The sequence below is a fragment of the Micromesistius poutassou genome (assembly GCF_964030765.1).
Source record: "Micromesistius poutassou genome assembly, chromosome: 2".
Classification (NCBI taxonomy): domain Eukaryota; kingdom Metazoa; phylum Chordata; class Actinopteri; order Gadiformes; family Gadidae; genus Micromesistius; species Micromesistius poutassou.
In genome coordinates, this window is record NC_140272.1 from 15,428,432 (window position 1) to 15,445,663 (window position 17,232).

General features: G+C 47.1%; 1 protein-coding gene across 1 annotated transcript; it reads right to left on the reverse strand.

Moving 5' to 3' along the window:
* Positions 1-51: 51 nt before the first annotated feature.
* On the reverse strand, positions 52-15,661 carry ipo9 (importin 9). Its single transcript, XM_084464760.1, has 24 exons — positions 15,457-15,661; positions 13,723-13,784; positions 13,320-13,406; positions 12,900-13,101; positions 12,605-12,693; positions 11,543-11,629; positions 11,318-11,437; positions 10,317-10,417; positions 9,937-9,995; positions 9,649-9,800; positions 9,397-9,495; positions 8,940-9,046; positions 8,325-8,464; positions 7,491-7,653; positions 6,638-6,864; positions 6,387-6,535; positions 5,891-6,019; positions 4,981-5,256; positions 3,589-3,755; positions 2,918-3,051; positions 2,513-2,632; positions 1,880-1,999; positions 1,698-1,774; positions 52-1,211 (listed from the first exon to the last, which is right to left on the reverse strand). Exons 1-24 carry the CDS (start codon positions 15,620-15,622, stop codon positions 1,101-1,103), a joined length of 3,144 nt encoding a protein of 1,047 aa, XP_084320886.1. The 5' UTR covers positions 15,623-15,661; the 3' UTR covers positions 52-1,100.
* Positions 15,662-17,232: the final 1,571 nt, after the last annotated feature.

Sequence of the window (17,232 nt, forward strand, 5' to 3'; positions counted from 1 at the left end):
ATGCGATATACATTAGGGACACAAATCAAGGAACACTGACTAATTTTGAAATATATTTCATCACAACCTTTAATAGGGACAAGGGAAATGACAAGGCTGTGGATTTACATGGCAACACTGTAAATCCCATAATAATATCCATTGCACCCAAAGACATGAGTGCAGATCTAAAAGCTTTCATCTCCTGTCAAGAACAGTCAATATTTTAAGGCCGCCAATGTTCAAATGCTCCTCTCCAGAAACAGAGATTATTTGACCTTCCTTTTAAAAACATCAAGTATCACAGAAGATATTGTTTTTGCTCCATTTCTTTCTCTTTTTTTTTCTTTTTTTTTTACAGAGACAAAAAAAAATACTGGGTTGAGCGGCAACTTGGGTCGAGTAGTCAGTCCATTCTGGTGATCCCCCATCTTGTTTGTGACGCCTCAAAACCTTCCATCCCTCTCCGTGTTCCAGTCTCTTCACAGCTGCTTCAAAGTGCCACGAGAAGAACCGGGATACGGACACAATGTCCCGAATCATTTTCTACAAAAATAAGTTGTCGTCCTCATTTCAGCCATGATTGTTCCTCTTCTCCCTCCTCTTAGTGTCTGCCGTCCTTCCAACTCCAGTGACAAACAAATGACAGGCAGAGAGGGGAGGGGGCCGCACAACCTTACGGATAAGTGCTTGTCTCTTTCCACCCCCCCCCCACCCACGCACTTCAACCACTGATCATTTGGTTTCCTCTGCCAGTGATGTAAATCGATTATGAAAGAGTCAGTGATGAGGGAGTGTTTTGAAGGATAGCTGATAAAAACAGGTTTGGGTTGGGGTGGATGGTCTATTGACCGCAGGGCCAAAAGCCTACAGAGGGCCAGAGGCCTACGGAAGGCCAGAGGCATACAGAGGGCCAGAGGCCTACGGAAGGCCAGAGGCATACAGAGGGCCAGAGGCATACAGAGGGCCAGAGGCCTACAGAAGGCCAGGGACCTACAGAAGGCCCAGAGGCCTACAGAAGGCCCAGAGGCCTACAGAAGGCCCGAGACATATAGAGGGCCAGAGGCCTAGGGGCCTGCAGAAGGCCGGGGGCCTACAGAGGCCCAGAGGCCGGCGGAGGGCTAGAGGCCTATGGACTGCAGGGCTCTCCTCTCTGCGTCGTTGAGGTGGCCTGAGAACATGCTGTAACACGGCTGCTGGGCGAACTGGGTGAGGAAGTCCGTCAGGTAGGCCTGCAGCACAAATCAAATCACAGGTTAATAATGAACAAGACAAGACAAAACTCATACATTCACTTTATTAACCTGCATTAAGGACGAGTCTCTATTCGGCCGCGCCACGACCCACATCAATGGCATCGCATATCCAGAGGGGTTCAAATCCTGATTGTGTTCAGTACTCATTTCGAGGCACACCAGGCATCAACGTTCATCACCATCTATTTCAGTAATGACGTGATGTGACGTTTCTTACAGAGAAATCTGGCACAGTTTACAACATTTGAAACAAACTGCTTGTGTTTTGAAATAATTGCATGAAAATCTATTTTCATTTTCATTTATTCATCTCAAAACGGGAGATTAATAAGAAACCATATTCTAGGATTAAATAAATACCGTAAACCATTATTTTAATAACCGACTTGAAACCTATCCAGCACTGTTCCAAACCAGCCGCGGGCTGTGCGTTTGGGGGGGGGCCTGTTTTGGGGCCTGTACCTGCAGGTCAACTTGATACAAGGGGTCCTTCAACGCGTCCGGGTCGTCCTCTTCATCGTCCTCATAATACTCGTCGTCTGCAAGACCGTGGGAAGCAGACGGTGCCACGTGTCAGGTTCAGAAACGACATACAAGGGGCCATCACTTAGAGGCTAAACCCGACGACACAAGGCGCGCCGTACCATATTTGTTCGAGGCGATGAGGTCGGAGAGCAGCTGACCCGCCAGCCCCTCGTCCTCATCGTCGTCTTCGTCGTCCACCCCCTCCTCGCCCTCCTGTTCCTCCCACATATCGGTGGAATCTGGAACGGACAGGAGGACAGCAAACGGTGATCCTCTTTCACTCAATACCACGAAACTCTGTTTCATGCACAAAACAGCGCGTACGACTTGGAGCAAACACCTCGGACGCTCCAGAGGTCCTACGTGATTAAACCTGCTCCGAGTCACTTTTGTACTGCAGCTTTTACAAAATCTACTACTGGCTTTTTTAAAATACTGTCACTAAACAGTTTCACGTGATTAAAACGCATCCATCCTCTCAGGGAATTTCTGCCTATAAATTGTTTTTATTCTGGCGCAAAATCGCAGTCTTGATCGTCTGAAAAGTATAAAGCAATTACTCTGGCTACAGCTTCAGCCAGTCAAGGTTACTAATGGGAATAAGTACGTAGTGCAGGTTAAAAACACCCTGTGCACAACTGTTCATTTTCCAAAAGGCACACTCCGCAGAGGTCCTCCCACGTATGAACGTCAGTCACCGTGACGTTACTATGTCAGAGTGACCGTTACCACGGAAACGGAGGTGTGCCTACCTTGGCTCCAGTCTGCGGCGGTGGCGCGGGTGGCGTTGGCCTCCACCACAGACGACAGCTCGTTTATGATGAGTTTAAAAATCTTCACTAGCAAAGGAATGTTGGTCCACCTCTCTGGGTCTATGGAGAACACACGAAAAAGCCAAACCAAAAACATTCAACGGTGAAACGCAACACGTGGACAAATAAGTACATGATACTTTTGAATTGAGCTCAAAGGAAAGTCCACATACAAATAGACTTCATTTCATTAAACTTTCTCTAACCAGGAACAGCAACCCCCCCTTGTGTTCTTGGTTGGATTCAAATACTTTAACCAGCTAACCAGCTTCCCACCGCTTTTACCCGACCACAACGATCCGATCCCATGATCCGAGGAGCTACATGGGTGTTAAAGGGACTTACTCTTGACAGATTTGGAGCGCGTCCGGATGCCCTCCTCGAGGTTGATGATCTCCTCTCCCTTCACCACGATGTCCTGCAGACGCTTGTCGTTGGTGTTGAGGCCGTGCTGCAGCAGCTTGCAGAGAGCCACCGTACTGCAGGGAACAAGACCCACACAGAGGATGAGAACGACGTCGAGGAGGAGGGAGAGGACAGGAGACGCCTCATTAGGGAGCCAGGTTCACCTCACAGGACTTGTTGATTTATCTAACAATATATGTTTTGTGCTCATAACAATTGAATGAAGAATGGGATATGCCAATCACCATCACCAACACCAGATCCAAGTGATCAGCTCACTTTATTTAACAAGCCAAGAATTAAAAGCCAAGAGCTAAATTGATCATTCTATACAGAGGACAGCAACTAAATATTTCAAATATAGGCAGTGTGTTTTCTATCTCAGATCCCAAAATTGGAAAAATCTCCCCCACAGCCAGCAAGCGTTTAGAGCCAAAATGGCCACTAGGTGAATATGGCCCTATTCCCGCAGTGTGTGTGTGTGTGTGTGTGTGTGTGTGTGTGTGTGTGTGTGTGTGTGTGTGTGTGTGTGTGTGTGTGTGTGTGTGTGTGTGTGTGTGTGTGTGTGTGTATATGTATATGTATGTGTGTGTGTGTGCTGCCCCTCTGACCTGACTTTGCCCTCATACTGTCCGTAGAAGAGGTGCTGCCGACTCATCCACTCTGTCATGACAAACTCCAGCGCCGGCTTGCCCGTGGGGCCCGGCAGGCTGCACAGGAACTCCAGCAGCGGGTCCAGCTGGGAGTGCACCAGGTGGGCAAACACCATGATCAGGGACTGGAGGGAGGCAGAGGAGGAACCAGAGACCAGGTGAGCCATGAGTGAGAGAGAGCAGTGGTGGTAGAGGGAGAGGGGAACATTTGGAGCCAGAGTCAAGTTATTATACAGCGATGCAGAATAGAATCTGCAGGATAGCCTGGTAAGAACATCCAGATATACAAGTTTGCTTTTTACAATGAATATCAGTCTGGCCATAGCTGGGCAGCAATTGATTTCCACATACGTTACACCGATCGCATGTAATTATTCGAGGCAGTACTATGAAGAAAAGCAAAAACATATTGGTACTACTTCACACTAAGGGGACATTAATTAACATTAGTTAATGCAGTAATAAACATTTAGCTAACATAAGCATAGGGGATAGGATTAATGCTGGTGTTTTAGGAGTAGTAACCCCTGAGTAAACCCTGACCCTGTTAATGATATAAATAGTAAATGGTCCTTATTTATATAGCGCTTTTATCCAAACCGCTTTACAGTGTTGACTGACATTCACCCATTCATGCACACAGTCACACACGCTGAGACAGCCAGCTCATCAGGAGCAATTAGGGTGAGACGTCTTGCTCAGGGACACCACGACACTCAGCTAAGAGGAGCCGGGGATCGAACCAGCAACCTTGCGGTTACCAGCCAACCCGCTCTACCTCCTGAGCTAATGCCGCCCCACTAATGCTTATCACTGGATTACCGTATTTTAGGGCGCAGAGATTGTTTTGTTCCTTGTTCGACAGATATGCAAAAGTGGCTCCCACCTGTACTGATGGGTCCCTTTTTTAACCAGAGGCTTACCCTAACCCTCTCCACAGCCTGGAGGCCAAAACAATCTCGAGAAAAACTGAATGTGAAAACAGGATTGTCTCACGAGGGCTAGCAATGGATGTATATATATAAGGCTATACCATTATACCAGGTAAAAAAAGTAATTTGAGGAGTATGTGGGGCTGCTGTGGCACCTAAATTGAGGTAACTCAGTCCTGGCCCAGACCTAAATAAAAGTTTCACGACCAGGGTTGACAATGACAATGCCAACAACCTCCCCCATGTTCAAAGTCACCCCCCCCCACCCCCCCCACACACACACACACACACACACACACACACACACACACACACACACACACACACACACACACACACACACACACACACACACACACACACACACACACACACACACACACACACACACACACACACACACACACACACGCTCTACCTGCATCACGCTGAGCGTCTCCGCCTGCTGCATCTTGCTGAGGATGGCCCGGAGGATCTGGTCCAGCTGCTCGCCCAGCTCCGTGCCGGCCCGCGAGATCAGCGTGGACACCAGGCGCCCCACGAACGCCGCCGTGAACTCCGAGGTGCGGGGGTCCAGCAGCTGGTTGACCACCTGCATGACGTACCACAGGCCCGTGTTGCCCTGGTCGTCCCGCCACTGGCCCACCTGCTCCAGGGCGATGGACACGTAGGCCCGCAGACACTCGCCACCGTTCTGAGGAGGTGACACAAAAGCGTCACGGTGGGACAGCCAGCAGGATAGGGACGGCAGAGGGGGCGTAGAGGTAATGGAGCAGCTCAGTGGCCCGACCAGAGGCAAGACGCCTCTGTGACTTCCCAGTAGGGCTGTGCGATTAATCACATTTTGATCTCGATTTAGATTTTTGGGTCACACAATCTCTAAACTAATATAGTAGAGTTGAAATGATTTATTTGAACATTTTGTGTATTTTTTTTTTTAAGGGGAAATTTCAATGTCTCAGTTACAAAGTGTTTTTTTGGAGAGAAATGCTGAGTAAATGCAAACATGTTTTCAAACTCAAAAATAATCGTTTGAATAATCTTGATTTAATATTGACCAAAATATTTGTGATTATGATTTTTTTCCCATACTCCAGCAGCCCTACTTCCCAGGTTCCCTTCTGACCTAGGGTCCTATGCTACGAAGGACTGTCTTTTTCCCCTCTCCTTCGACCTACTTTCCTACGGTCTCGCCACTATCCGGCCCAAAATAGAGCATTTGGTCCATGAGACTATTCAACTTTACCCTTCATGGTTCGTCATGTAATCCAATAAACTAATATTTGTCTGTATTAATGTTGACGTTTGGTGCGGGGGGAGGCGTTCACCTGCATGATTGCGTTGTCTTCAGTGCGAAGGGTGCACTGGGCGACCACGGGGAAGGCCTGACACACCAGCATCTCAGAGAGAGGGGCTTTGGTGTTACGCACCACTGTGGTCAAGATGTCGATGGAGGTCTGCAGGGACACGGGGGGGGGGGGGAATACATCGTCATCATCAAGCAGGAATTCTATTGCAACATGGCCTTGCAAGTTTAACACCCTTTAGTCACCCAGTAGTCTAAAATGTGGTAAATCATCCCTACATGGTCATGTATTTTCCTACATTTTTAAAGCGTGTGCTGGAACAATGGATTGTGGTACTTCTATCCTATTAGTTCAGTTTCGGCTGGTTTGGGAGACAACATCAGCACGCTCTCCACAGAATACTCTCCGCAAACCCCATCAATGACTTATAGTTTGTGCATAAAGTTTATGAAATCATTGATTTGGTGTGTGTCTCACACACACACACACACACACACGTGCGCTTGGGCTTGCCTACCGCACAGAGTCCGGGCGGTATCTTGTCGGAGGGGGCCTGCATGATGCTGACCAGCGTGGGGATTAGGCGCATCTGCATGGGCCCCTGGCAGCCCTCCACCTGGGCCAGCTCCTTGAAGATGTCCTGGGCCAGAGACGCCACCACGTGATCTAGGGGAGGAGTTCAACATCACTCACGGCCATCGTTTCAACGGAGCCGACAATTGGCACCAGCGGGAAGGTCTACGCTCGTTGCGTGGTGTGCTGCCTCACCGTTGTTGTACTTGAGGAATATGGCGATGGTGAGCGGGCAGATCTTGTTCTCGGCGCTGGTGGTGAAGGCGGCGTCCACCGTGCACACGATGCACAGGGTCTCCATGACCAGAGTGAGCACCTCCGAGCTGAACTGGGCGGCCAGCTGCACCAGCCCCTCCAGGATGCTGGGCAGGAAGGGCTGCAGCACGTGGGTGCTCTCCGACAGCTTCAGCTGGTCACAGTAGCTGGAAGGGGGGGGGAGGACGTATGTAGGAGACTAGGTGTTACAAGTGGCCCGGATACTAATATGCTTTATTAAATGGTAAATAGACTGCGTTTATAGTGCGCTTGTATCCAAAGAGTTTCATATTGCCTGACATTCACCCAGTCATGCACATTTGAGCTGATTCGGTGTTGGGATTTCCATGCATTTACACAATAGGCGCTTAGGGACAGCGGGTACTTTTACAGTTTTAACAACCGTTGGCGAAACTACAAATTGTGTGTGTCCGCACCGTGGGAAAAGGGAACCGCCGTGGTTCCCTTTTCCCCACAGTGCGGACACACACAATTTGTAGTTTTGGAGCGCCTACTTCACGGTAGGAACTTTCCTAGTAGAACAGGAACTGTGATAGGGTCAAATGCAAATCACAAGCCATTACAGCACCGGCAACACGGGCCACTGCCATTTTCAAAAGCCTGTTTAAACAGCTCCCTCTGCGTGCACAATAATCACCGCAATGATAACTTGCACAGATCACACAATGGAGGGATAGTGATAAGTCCGGGCATTATTGAGCCACAGTCACTAACATGAAACCTGTGACACGTAACAAAATGCAGAGTTGGCAGAGTGCCATGGGACGCTCACCCCCAGATGGCCCTGACGGCGGAGATGCGGACGGAGGGCGGCTGGCTGTCCTGCAGGCCGCTGACGGTGGCCTGGAGGAACTGCTGGATGAGCTCCGGGGACATGGCCGTGGTGAAGCGGCTGGCGGCCCACAGGGCCCGGCCCAGCAGGAAGGGAGACGCCGCTGGGGAGGGGAACACACACACACACACACACACACACACACACACAGAGGGGAGAGGTCAGTCAAACAACATCAACCGTGTATTCATTATCCCTCATAGCAAATGACTGAGTTGAATGTTCTGAATCGATTCCTACATGAACAATTTATAAACTATATGAATAGTTCAGAAAAGTTGCTGTAGTTTAGATTTTACAGCTATTATTTGAGTTAGTTTGTTAGAAATGTAACAGCCATCCCTCTAGTGAGTTAAATGTGCTGAATATCTTTTGTCGAGGTCACTGCCTGCCTCTACATGACCCAATTTAGACTTTAAACAACTACCGGTGTACAGTTTGGACCAACCAAGTTTTTATCCATCCCTTTTAATGTGTGGATAGTAGAAATAAATCATCCCTCATATGATAATAGTGGAGTAATGTTAATAAAAACCTATAAATGGAAGGACAGTGAAGTCATCCATCGAAGGATCCATCTTGCCTGACAATCACAGGCTGCACCACTTCTGAATGACGGAGTAATGTAGGGAGGGAGGGGGTAGACCTCGGGATTTTGTTTTAAAAATGTTGCACTATTCTGCTTGTCCTGCCGTCTCTGTTCACAACTCTTGCATCACTGGTGAGATGCATGAATAACGTCATTGAACCTTTAACCGCACGTCAGGGACTCACCAACCAGGTTGAGGTCGGCCAGGATAACGTTGGCAAGGAACCCGTGCATGTCGAACTGAATGCGGCCATTCTTCACGTTCTCTGTGATGATGGTCTTGACCGAGCCCAAGGCCAGCATGCAGGCCTCGTGGACCTTCCACCTGGAAGACACAGGCTACGGTGAAAGAGCAGCGACGCACTGAAACACTTTACCGCCATCTAGAGGCAGACCAAGGAAATGCAACTTTGTTTACCAGTTCCAACATAAAAGATCTACATAAAAAAAAATATATGCAAAGCACTGTGCTGTTAATCAACTCTTACTCATCTCAAAATGCATCAATCCAGGTAAATATGATTCAAACAAACAAATTGGTTCTTACCAACAACAACAATAAAGTATAATATTCTTCAGCCGGGAATATTCTTTCCCGGTTGACGTGCTCTCCAAGCCCTGACAAAAACCTCCCTCAGTGCACACTCATTAACTTTGTTTGCACCTCATTTGGACTCAGTCTTTGTAATGCATCGCTTTAAATACAGTAAAGCCAGAGTATAGCAATGCTAAAACTAACTATAAAACGTGTGTGATTGAGAGCTCCAACAAAGGACATCCACAGTGAACGGTGGGCTCACCAGTGCTGGTTGCCGCTGTTCTTGGCCTGCTCCGCCTCCTGCAGGTGTCTGGTGGCGGCGGCCGCCAGCGCCGCTGCACTCTCGTTCTGGAACTCTGTGGCGACAGCCTGTGGGTACAGGTCAAGAGGTCAACCTCCCAGCCGTGGGTAATATTATGTTAGGAACTTAGGATCCATTTCATGCAATTAAGAACGGTAAAAAAAAAGAAAAAAAAAAGGCTTTTCTCCTCCTGGGTATCGTGTGTACTCAAAGCCGACGAGCAAAAAAAAAAAAAGTAATAAGAATAGATAATCAAATGAGCACATTGTATGATTGTAAAGCACCAGGGTTTTAAAATAATGAATTTTTTAAAATTATGCAAATTCATAAAATTCCAGTCGATACAATCATGTCAAGTGGTGCAGTTGCCTTCCGATGTCTTGCATTATATTGACTCATGTGACACGTCTTCTCTCACCAGTAGCAGGTCCTGAGCAGAGATGCGGACCGAGTAGGAGAAGGTGTCATCGTCCTCATCCTCAACAAACTGCTGGGGGTTGGCCGTCCACACTTTGATCTAAAAAAAAATAACCATCAAGGTTCTCAGTATTTCAGCCATAACCGTTTTCAATCCACTGTCGGGACAGATTGGGCGGAAAAGTGCAGATTTCAACCCCGTTTTTTTTGGGGGAGGGGCGCGACACGATGTGTGATGTTTCTCAAAGCGCACCTGGTCCTCCGTGATCTGCATGTAGAGGATGATGTAGTAGATGAGCTCGGGCAGGGCTTTCTTCACCGTGCTCTTGAACTTGCTGTTGTCCAGCAACGTGTGGACAAACTCAAAGATACTGAACACCAGATTCTCAAAGCCCAGCACCTCACCTACAGGAGAAAAAAAAAAAAAAGAGGAAAGGTAAACTGGAGAAAAGTGCTTACGGACTAGATCCAGGCTTATCCACACTGTGAGAGATGCGTCACAGCTATGTATTGCTGCTAGAGGGCAGCAGAGAATCCTCACCGTCCGAGTCTATGGGATCGTCCACGTCCTCCGTGTAGTTGACCTCTGTTCTCACATAGGTGACCACAAAGTCAAGGAATACACCATTTATCTAATCACCCTATGCTAAATGTCTCAGAGAAACCAGATGCATTTCATTAGTCATTAGTTTTGCAAATAGAAATGCCCCTGAATTGACATAATCTGGCAAAATTCTGGTTCATGTATTACCTTTTTTATGTTGTAAAGCAATTGCTCTTACACTACATCCAAAATACTGAGTAATCTCGATCTCAATTTACCCCCATCAGAATCCATTGCTTTTCCTGATATAAAGCCAAATGATGGGCAGTGTCACGAGAGCCTCGCCAGCCGACGGCCCCAGGGATGTGAAAGGATATAAAGAGGCGCTCTCTGTGAGCGTGTTCCACACGATGGGCAGGATCTGCTGCATGGACGACACCATGGGCTTAGGGAAGTTCTTCACCAGCGCTGTCACCGCCTGGGACAGGAAACGAGATTCTGTGAGCAACCACACTTCTAGGCAGGGATTACCTTGTTAAACTCCTTTCTCCCCCCCCCCCCCAATCATTGTGGTTTTGTGCTAAATTAAAGCCAGCAATAGGCTCTGGCACACTGTCCATCAACTTCTCATTTAACCTGTGAGCCTGTGGTAGATGTCACATCATGGGGATATATGAAGACAGCGGCACGATATGAGGTTGGATGTAATACCAATACAAGGTTTGTATTTGTTGTTATAAACGGTGGAGAAAGTTAATAGGTACAAATGTATGAATGGGGTCGGCTTAGCTCAGGAGGTAGAGCGGGACGCCTTGTAACCGGAAGGTTGCTAGTTCGATCCCCAGTTCCGCCCAGCTGACTGTCGAGAAAGCGTTCGGCCAGCGGTATAGAGAAAATTGATTGAAAGAAGTAAAAGAGCAAGATCCGCTTATCACTGCTCTGCGTGGAGTAAAGGCGTGTTAACTTGAGACGTGGTCAGACCCACTCCAGGGTTCTCCCCGAACAATGCAGTAGGACTGCAGCAGTCACATTTTAAAATACACAACCGGTATTCAAGAGCACAAGAGGAAGAACATACACTATTCTGGATGACTGAAATAACCTGAACTGAATAACCTTGTCTATTATCAGATTACCAGCATTAATAATAGGTAGAACATTGAGGATTTTTGTCAGTTAAAACATTGATATACGGTAGGCTTCATCTGGAGCAAAGGCACCCAGCACTGTCAGTAAAACAAATAAATAGTTGTGCAGTTTCCCTGCATTCTAGCCCCTCCCAGTGTCAAACCGTGATACATACAATGCCCATGGTCATTTTCATTTATACCGTGATACATTATTTGTGCAATACAACCCAGCCCTACTACATTCCCACCTTGAGGACTTCCATCTTCAGACCACTGTCAGAGGAGGGTCCATCGGGCATCTGTAGGGCCTGCACGAACGCCTCAGTGAACTGCTGGACCACGGGGAAGATCAGCGCCTTGGCAGCACCCTGGATAAACAATCCACACACACATGAGTACACGAGAAAGGTTTAGGGTTAGGGTTAGGGGAACCTCGGCAATAATAGACATGAGTAGACACAATTGACATCAACCTTTTCCAGCTCTTCGATGGCACAGATGAGGTTGGCACAGGTGGTGAAGATCTCCACAGCTCTGGAGCGTGTACGGATACTGTAGACCTGCAACAGGGGTCATAGAAGTACACTACATGTCAGCTCAATTCACTTTTGGGGCAACATTAAAAGGATTTTTTGACCGGTTTGCTAAGAACTTGACATTGTTCATGTCCAGATGTAATTCGGCCATGATTTTTGTTCAACTCACTCCCTCTCGCAGCGTAGGCACGTTCAAAAGCTAGGCAGGTGGAAAGCTGTAGAAGTCTATTATAATCTTATCTTAAGTGTTTAGCAGCTCCCATAGCTGTGTCTTTGTTTTGTCCAACACATGCAAGCACAACACAAATTGCCCTGGCTAGGTAGTTTTCTCTGATAGTGCCCACAAACTAACAAACCTGCATGTTTTTGACTCTGGGTTTACATGTAAGTGTGCATGCTCACACCCCTAGAGTCTGAGGCATGCAGTTAGAAATCTGAGCAAAGATGGTGACTGCGTTATGGGCACACTGTTAATTCTGAGTGCAGAGCAACATTTCATAAGTGTAGCGAAGAGTAGGAGGGCGTGTTTTAAGCTGATTGGAACATAACCTAAGCATTCACTTCTGGATCAATATGAAGTGCTCGGTTCCCGGTTGCATGAATTGATATGGAACAAGCCTTAACTGTAAACAAATCTTTTTCCCTACCATGCTCACAGTTGAACAAAAAACGTGGATGATTTACATCTTGACAGTGCATGTCAACAATTGACATGGGGAAATTAAAGCCTTGTTGTCTTTACCCATACTAAATGCTGGAGTTCCAGTGATCCCTCTCCAACACAAATTACATTTCAGGGAAAAGCCTTATGGCCACATTATAAACTAAGATAATGTTGAATTTAGGAACTAAATGACAGTAGGGAAAAAGGACGGCCAATTAGGATTCAGAGAGGGCCGATCAGCCAAGGAAACCTTGAAAGATCTCATCAGAACAAGACATTAAACAAAGACGAAGGAAAATAAGACTCGTAAGGCTGGTGGATCGGTTGGTACTTACCTCGGCCATGGTGAAGATCTTGTACATCTCTGGCAAAATCACGGGGGCCACCAGGGGCATTTGAGTGTCCGTGACCTCCCTTGTGAACTCTTATGCCACAAAACAAAACGGGCGATAGGTTAGTGGCAGTGACAGAGCACCATCAGTCCCTGAGCTGCATGTGCCAGAATTTGGATTACCATAGTAATCAGTAAGTACCATGTGCAGCCGTGTGTCCATCCACACAAATAAACCATTCCTCCCTCCACAACAACAACAACAACAAAAAACAGCGCCCGCCCGCCCGCACGCCTACCTGTGAGGACCCGCATGGCCCCGTGCACGGCGTTGACGTCTCCGCTGACCAGCATCTCCATCAGCAGGTTGAAGAGCTGCGGCCAGGCCTCGGGCCAGTCCCAGTGGGCGATGGCCGACACGGCGTACGCCACACTGGAGCGCACCTTGCTGATGGCCTCCCGGAGCCCCCCGGGGAGCAGCTCTCGGATGGCAGCCTTAGCCTGACGGGGACGGGTGGGGGAGGAGAGGTGTGACCAAATGCATCGTGGTAGTGAGGCAGGGCAGATGTGTGTGCTGGTGAACCACAAACACCTAGTACACGCCTACCCTTTGAACATCTGGGAATTTTTTTTTTTTTACTTTGGTCATTTTTTTAACAGAATTCCGGAATTAATGAATAGACTGCCGAAATGGCATGGTGTGACAGCAGCCGGCATACCCGATCGGAGGTTTCCGGTGGCCTGAACTTCTCGGACTGGGAGCACCAGTGTGTCTCGACATATTGCTTCAGAATGACGGATGCCAACTGTGCACATAGACGAGGAGGAAAGAGACACACACACACACACAGTCAGAAAACATCTGGACAGACTGGTCATCAGTCTATTGCATGCGCCTGAACGCTCGTTTCCTCATGTTGGATGTGGGCTCCATCAGATCTGTCACCAGGTTACCCACCCCTCATTAAAAGGCTTTGCCGAGAAATAACCCAATCTATGATGTGCCCAGTTTCTCACTTTGACAAATGTCAATAAGAACACACAAGAAAATATTTTATGCACGTCTCAGAGAAAGTCTGATCTATATTTTTTTGTTCCTGATAGGTTTCTTTTAAACCTCACCTGGCGGATGGCTAGCGCCCCCTGTGGGTCCACGGTGAGTTCTGCCAGGTGGACGCCAAACTCTGCAACACCAGCAAAACAATCAAGTAGTGTATACAGGACATTTAATAACAGACCACAGCCTGCAGGGAACCTGACATTGTGGTCTCCAAATATGGGATTGACATGGGAAACCTTTATACACCCAAAACACCATGGTGGCAATGTGTCTGTTCACATCATTATATACATATGCCTATACATATGGGCAGCAGGACACAAGATGGATAAAGATAGCACAGCATGAGGAGGTGCTTGGTAGCTATGGTAACGACCTCATACAAACGGTTGCCACAAGATATGAAAAAAAAAGGTCTGCTCGTTGGGCAGGCCTCCGACAACTTTAAAATCCCGGAGGGGGGAAAAAAGGAGCATCTTTTCTACATTTCAGAACAAGACAACATCAACAGGCGGAAAAACAAGCTCTGAGCCTTCTTCTCTCAGACCAGTCCGCCCAGTAGCGCTTCACAGGCCGGAACCCAGACAGCCAACAGGGATGGAGGTTCACATGAACACAGCCAGGATCTAAAGCCAGTCTCTGGCTGTCCCCTAACAGTCTCCACCCCTCTCCCTGGGTTTAACTAGGAATGACATCAGGGGGCCAGCAGACAATGTGAGTGCTGACGGTTCTGTACGGCATCTCCCTGACACAGAGGCCAGCGGATATGGACATGGCCCATGCGAGACTGCAAGCAAGTCTACATACTGCGTGCACAATCAGCCTTTTGCTGGCAGCAGGAGTAAAGCATAAAACAAAAGACAAAGAACTTGTTGCCGAGCGACAATGGCTAATCCATCATACTGTACCATGGCTGCTGTAGAAGGAACCGTTATGCTGCCAAATTGACAAATATTTTATGTTGTAGAAGTTTGGAAAGTACAATTTGTTGGGTATTCAAATGAGTACATTTTTGCAAAATACAAATCGTAAATGGATTAAGTGCAATGCATTGCATCAAGTGGATGTATAGGCTGTGTGGCATGATATTACATTAACCAGTTCCATAATAATCCCCACCACGAAACAGAGCAAGGGGTTCTGAGTGAGATGTTGAAAGCTTGGGATGCCGGCTGGTTGACCCGCGTGTCACCCAGAAAACGTCTTCGCGGGAAAGTGTGTCAACTTATTTACCACGTTGTCAGCGACACCCGCCAGTTAGTTTGTATTAGTTTCCCGGCTTTAAAAGGTGGATTGTACCAACGCATATTATATATATAGGGTTAATATTAAACAATTTGCAAATGATCAGGCGGGGCCAGAGGGACAAGCGTCGGGGTGGATCATGGTCAGGGAAAAGGGCTGCTGTCATCTCCCAGTTCCCACCCTCACTATGATCATGTGTCCACATAGAACATATAATCTACACTGGGTTTTGCGCTTCGCCTTTTGACACAGTCTTCCCCATCCTTGTTAATAAAGATCGAGTAATCCAGATACGTTGCTCAGAGTATGTCTGAAAATGTATTTTTTTGCCAACTTCAATAACTTGTTAAAGATGAGGCCTGTTCCGTCAGGGAGCAATCAAGCCCTGTGATTGCTAAGGAGCACGTTAGTCACTTTGGTCCAGATCAAAAAGCAGCTTTTATGGTCGTTGGGATGCATAAATTGTCAAGCCAAACAGTAGATCAAAACGAAGACCACCTCACCTCAACAGCTAATCGCACCTAGCATAGCCCACACTGGCTATCACTTACCCTCGGTTACTTCCAGCACTTTTATCTGCTCCTCTGCTGCCGAACGCACTTCTTGAACCGGGGACAAAATCGCCGTGAGAGTCTCAATGAGCGCCTCCTTCAGTCCCTGTTGAACTGGGCCGGCGGCCGAACCGGACCGAGGACCCGTCACACTCATGCCTGCCATGTTTTCACCTGCACAGCCTAGGCAGCCCACTACTGACCACCGCCGGGAGGGGAGCAGAGCACCAAAACGAAGCGCGCCAATGCATGGAAACGTGTGGGCGGAGTTTAGTGCAGGAAACACATTGTCCTCCGCAGATCCTTCTTCCGGTCGGCTGCGCAGCGGTGATAAAATGTGGGCCCCCTCTCGTGGAGACGAAATAATAAGGATTTCTTTTTTCGTGGGTCGGTGATTTATCAATGCAGGACCGTTTTGGATGGAAACTAGCAAACCCCTCTAAAGAATATAAACTATAGACTATGAGTAAACTATATACTATTTGACTATTAATTAGGCTGCCGCTGCGGAATCACACTTTCAATCAATTGTTGGTTAACACAATTATGTTTGCCTTGTTCTGTCAACATTCTGTGGACTAGTGAGTGTTAGTGTGTAGTTGTTCATGCTATTTATCACGCAAAACAACAATAGCCACTAAACGACAATTCTGTATAGGGTAGCATTCAAACAGCAGAACAGAAAGTAAATATTAACCGAACAAACTGGAAAGGCAATGTAGATTTCTGCCGATTCAGTTGCATCTCCAACCATATGTGCACCTGTACCTGTGTGTGTGTGTGTGTGTGTGTGTGTGTGTGTTTACTCGATGTGTGTTAGACAATGGAACAAATCTGCTCTGACTGTAATTTGAGTCTTTGTACAAAATGTTCAGTAACAGACACGCGGAAAAACAACAGTAAAAATAGAAAAAAGCAGGGTGAGTTTTGCTGCTGCAGTCACTTATTTCTGCAGGGAGGTTGGAACGAAGGAACAAAGGGGAGAGGTTTATTGGCATAAACATTGAGTGTCATCTAATGTTACATAACATGACTGTTTCATACTGTATTACTTCTAGTAAGTACAGATCCAAGTGGCTACTGTGATACAGTGTATCCCATACACCCACGAGAGGTCCTAGTCTTGTGCCTGTGTGTCAGGTGCAAAGTCAGAAACATATCTTGTATACTTTTACTTATACCTCATGTTATTACTATGTAGTATCTGGTAGAGCCATGTCGGACATCATCCTCTCCAAAGAGTGAAGGGTTGATGCACTTGCACCCTCTGATCCTATCATGACACAAATGAATGGCAGTGCCAAGAAAATCGGTCACTCACACACTGATTTTATAGACCTTTAAAGCCGTGTCCCAAAGTTTCTCTCTCGCTCTTTATATATATATATATATATATATATATATATATTCAAATAGGACATCCTGTATATGGTATGTAGGAGCTCAGAAGAGACAGATGATCACTCGAAGCTGTATATCAGAAACATGGGACTCAGGGTTGTTGTGGACTAAGCATTGGTGAACACCTTAGAAGAGCAAGGCCAGCAGGCCACCTAGGAATGAATCAAACACTGAGATTTTTTTTCTTATTTTTTTTTAAGCAAAAAGAATTTGGTTTATGTAGAAACAAGCAATGTTTTGCAATTGGATACCTTCCTCTCATTTAAAAGTTAAAGCAAAAAAAAAAGGAAAGAAATACATTTTAATGCATATCCCCCCCCCCCCCCCCCTTTCATTGTACCCAGAATCAAACACGTTTCTCCTCGGTACGTGTGC

What these genes read in the sequence shown, in the direction of transcription:
- ipo9 (XM_084464760.1), bottom strand. Translation starts at nt 15,622, where the DNA reads ATGGCAGGCATGAGTGTGACGGGTCCTCGGTCCGGTTCGGCCGCCGGC. An exon ending in TACCGCCCGGACTCTGTGCG is followed by an intron (nt 6,020 to 6,386) that starts GTAGGCAAGCCC and finishes GTGTCCCTGCAG; the next exon opens with ACCTCCATCGACATCTTGAC. An exon ending in CGCCGCAGACTGGAGCCAAG is followed by an intron (nt 2,000 to 2,512) that starts GTAGGCACACCT and finishes TGTCCGTTCCAG; the next exon opens with ATTCCACCGATATGTGGGAG.